The sequence below is a fragment of the Camellia sinensis genome, chromosome 4, assembly GCF_055761805.1.
Source record: "Camellia sinensis isolate YWXY chromosome 4, ASM5576180v1, whole genome shotgun sequence".
Lineage (NCBI taxonomy): Eukaryota > Viridiplantae > Streptophyta > Magnoliopsida > Ericales > Theaceae > Camellia > Camellia sinensis.
In genome coordinates this window covers 113,159,555-113,163,164 of record NC_138964.1, presented here as the reverse complement: position 1 = coordinate 113,163,164, position 3,610 = coordinate 113,159,555, and the positions used below count along the sequence as shown (strand labels likewise).

Genomic DNA, 3,610 nt, shown 5'->3' with positions numbered 1-3,610 from the left:
CGAAAAAAGGGCAGAAAATATAATAGCGGGAATAACAAACATGATTTTATATTTTGACAATTTATATATAACCGCCATTCTTATTCTTTGAACTCAAAAAAGTCTCCCTTTTTCATTCCATTTCCTCTCTCTTTGTTTCGAAAATTTCCAGACACTTCACCATTTATACAAAGCCTCGTCTCAAAAAAGTACCTAAGCAATCTCTTTATAAACCCAATTTCAGATCAAAATCCAAATCATACAAACATCTCTCTTTCCTTTCTCTCTCTCACAGCCCATTTCATTCTCTTTCTTCCTCTGTTGTTCTCTCTGTTCTTTGTTCACTCTTGAACGCTGTCATGGAACTCTTTCCGGGTCTTCCCAACCACGTCGCTCTCGAATGTCTTATTCGCATACCTTTCGACCAATTCCCTGTGGCTGCCTCCGTATGCAGTGATTGGAAAGCCGAGATTCAACTTCCCGAGTTTCGACGCCATCGGAAGACGGCTGGCTTGGCCCGATCACTCATCGTGGTGTCGAATTCTCAGGTCAATCCGACCCGAAACCGACATACTACGAATCTGTCGGATCCGCTCTTGTATCGGCTCGCGCTTTGTGATCCGGAAACTGGTTCTTGGTCCGAACTGCCACCGGTTCCGGGTTTTTCCGATGGGTTACCGATGTTTTGCCACCTTGTGGGAGTTGGATCGGAGCTGGTATTGATAGGCGGGTGCGACCCGCTGACGTGGCAGGTATTGGATTCCGTGTTTATTTACAACTTTGTTTCCGGCATGTGGCGGCGTGGGGCAGATATGCCAGGTGGCAAAAGATTGTTCTTTGGATGTGCATCGGATTCTAATCAGATGGTGTATGTTGCGGGTGGTCATAATAAAGAGAAGAATGCGTTGAAATCTTCTTTAGCATATGATGTGACAAAAAGTAAATGGATCAAACTTCCTGACATGAAAAAAGAGCGAGATGAGTGCAAGGGTTTATTTCACGATGGCAAGTTTTATGTGATCGGTGGATATCCTACAGAAATGCAGGGTCAGTTTGAAAGGGATGCTGAAATATTTGATATTACCACTTGGCGATGGGATTCGATACAAAAAGACTTTTTAGTAGATGCCATGTGTGCAAGGACATGTGTGTGCAGTGGTGATTCACATATGTACACGTGTTGCGAGGGTAATGTGATGACACGTGTGGGTACTAGTTGGCAGGTCCTGGTTGGACTACCAGTTGAGGTGTCTAATGTAACTTACATGACAGCATGGCGAGGCAAGTTATTAGTGTTTGGTTCTTCTAAATTTGGTGATCACAAAGTTTATGCTATGGATTTAAAGAATAATACGTGGGCAAAACTAGATGTGCCAGAAGAATACTCAAGCCATGTCCAATTAGGTTGTTGTTTGGAGATTTAAATTTAAATCTATAGCATTTAAAAAAAAATTATCAATTACTAGTGCATGGCGACCGCCTTTTATTTCTGTTATTATTATTTTTAAGGTACTAGTTACCAAATTGTGTACACATTGAAGTAGCTTTCACACATAAAATTGTTCATTCACTTGTGTGCTGAGTGGAGTAATTATTCAGTGTTTATGATTTTCAATTAATTATAGTTTATTTTATTGAAAATTATGAATTTTTTTTATAGAAGATAAAAATAAATAAATAACACCTTAATTTTTAGGGTAAATTAAATTTATCTACCTTAAAATTAAAAAAAAATACAATTAATTTCTTTAATTTGACATAATTACATCGATATCTATTTTAATAAGGTTAAAGCAGCCAAAATCAATATACATAGTACTAAAATAAATAAAAAAGATATATATATTATTATAAAAAGGATGATAATATTATTATTTTTTTGATCATATTATTTACGGATTACTGATGAAAATGTGGAAAGATTTGATATAATTATATCAAAAGTATAGAATTAATTATATTTTTTTTTAACTTGAAGAAAAATGAGTGCAATTTATCTTGATTTTTATTATTTTTATGTGACCAATCACAATTGATCCATTGGAATCAAATTTAATGAGGTCAATAATATTTACTTATGAAAAATGACATAACAGTGTTATACATAAAAAAATAATTACAAATAAATAATAAATAATAAATATTATAAATATTAATAATTAAAATTATAAAAATTTTAATCAATTTATAATAATTTTAAAATACTAGCCCTGACCCCATTATGAATGTAGTGGGCGATTGTGGGCGGAAATGAATGTATAGTGGGCCTGAAGTCAAGGGGTTAAATTTCAACATTATTTATTATTATTATTATTATTATATCATCAGTATTTGGATTGATTCATGTTAAGATTGGATTCTCTCAAATTAAGGGGTTGTTTGGGATGTTCTAAATAAGTGTATTTTTTGACTTTTTATAAAATATGGGTTAGATTTAAAGTGGTAGAGTAGAGAGGTGATATGACTTAAATAAAATAGTGACTTTTTGATTTTTTTGACTTTTTTTTGAAGATGTCAAACTTAGCCTAAATAATTAATTTGAGAGTGTGTTTGGATTTGGTAGGGTCATTTTGGAATTGACTTTGATATTTTGATTTGTTTATTTTTTAAGGTTTTTTGAATAAAATATTTATATAAAAAATTAATATGAGTAGACATTGGTAATTATGTGTTTGAATCATATTTATTTTAAAAAAAATAGACGATAATTATAATTTCAACAGTAACCGTCTATTTTTTATGATATAAATGTGATTCAAATATATAATTATCGATATCCGATCATCTTATTTTTTTTATGTAAATATTTTACGCAACGAGTACTAAAAAATAACAATTTGGATCATCTAAGCCAGCCACAAAATAGGCCAATTAAGTTCAAATACTTTCTCAAATTAAAATGACTAACTTAAAATAATCTCAATTCATTTATGTTATGTCTATGTTATCGTAGATTGTGATAATTTAATGGATGAGATTTGTATTGAACGTTTTATTTTATTTTTGGTCAATATATCTACAAAACTGTTTCTTTAGGCATATGCTACAATTAGCAGGAAGCCTTTCTTATAATGTTGATAGAACTATGCAAGTTTTGAATTTTGTGTGTGCGCAGGTGCGAAAGTTTTGATTGATAAACAGGGACATAGGGTTTTAAAAGTAGTGTGGTTTCGGGTTTAAATATATATTCTTTTTAATTTTTTTTATGTGGTAAAAAGGTCAATATAATTGATAATAACTTTTTTAATATATGAAAACTCATAAATAATTGAACTGCACAACAATGATTTGAAAATCGGACTAGACTAACCGGTTCAATCGGTTGAACCGATGACCAGTCTCAATTCTTGTCCGGGTTTAACTCTCAAGTCCATTCTTCGTTGAAAATTGATTATTTCCATTGAACCGGTTAGAATTATGGTTGAATTAGGGAATCGTTCGAACCAAACTGGTTCAACAAAACCAACCAGGCTCCCATTTTGCAAAATTATGATGCTTGGTCGAGTTGAATACAGAATCAAATGGAAGTTGTATGCCACATTAAACTTTTGTTTATATTTTGTAAACATATATCTTTATTACTTTTTCTTTCAAACATTACATATAATTAATATATTTTACAAATAATAAA

The 3,610-nt window shown here is 31.8% G+C and overlaps 1 protein-coding gene across 1 annotated transcript; it reads left to right on the top strand.

The window, feature by feature from the left end:
* The first annotated feature begins 338 nt into the window (after positions 1-338).
* On the top strand, positions 339-1,403 carry LOC114315042 (F-box/kelch-repeat protein At1g15670). Its single transcript, XM_028261613.2, has one exon. It carries the CDS (start codon positions 339-341, stop codon positions 1,401-1,403), a length of 1,065 nt encoding a protein of 354 aa, XP_028117414.2.
* The last annotated feature ends 2,207 nt before the right edge of the window (positions 1,404-3,610 follow it).

Bases quoted from the DNA above. Each gene is read 5' to 3' on its own strand.
- LOC114315042 (XM_028261613.2), top strand. From the start codon at position 339: ATGGAACTCTTTCCGGGTCTTCCCAACCACGTCGCTCTCGAATGTCTT.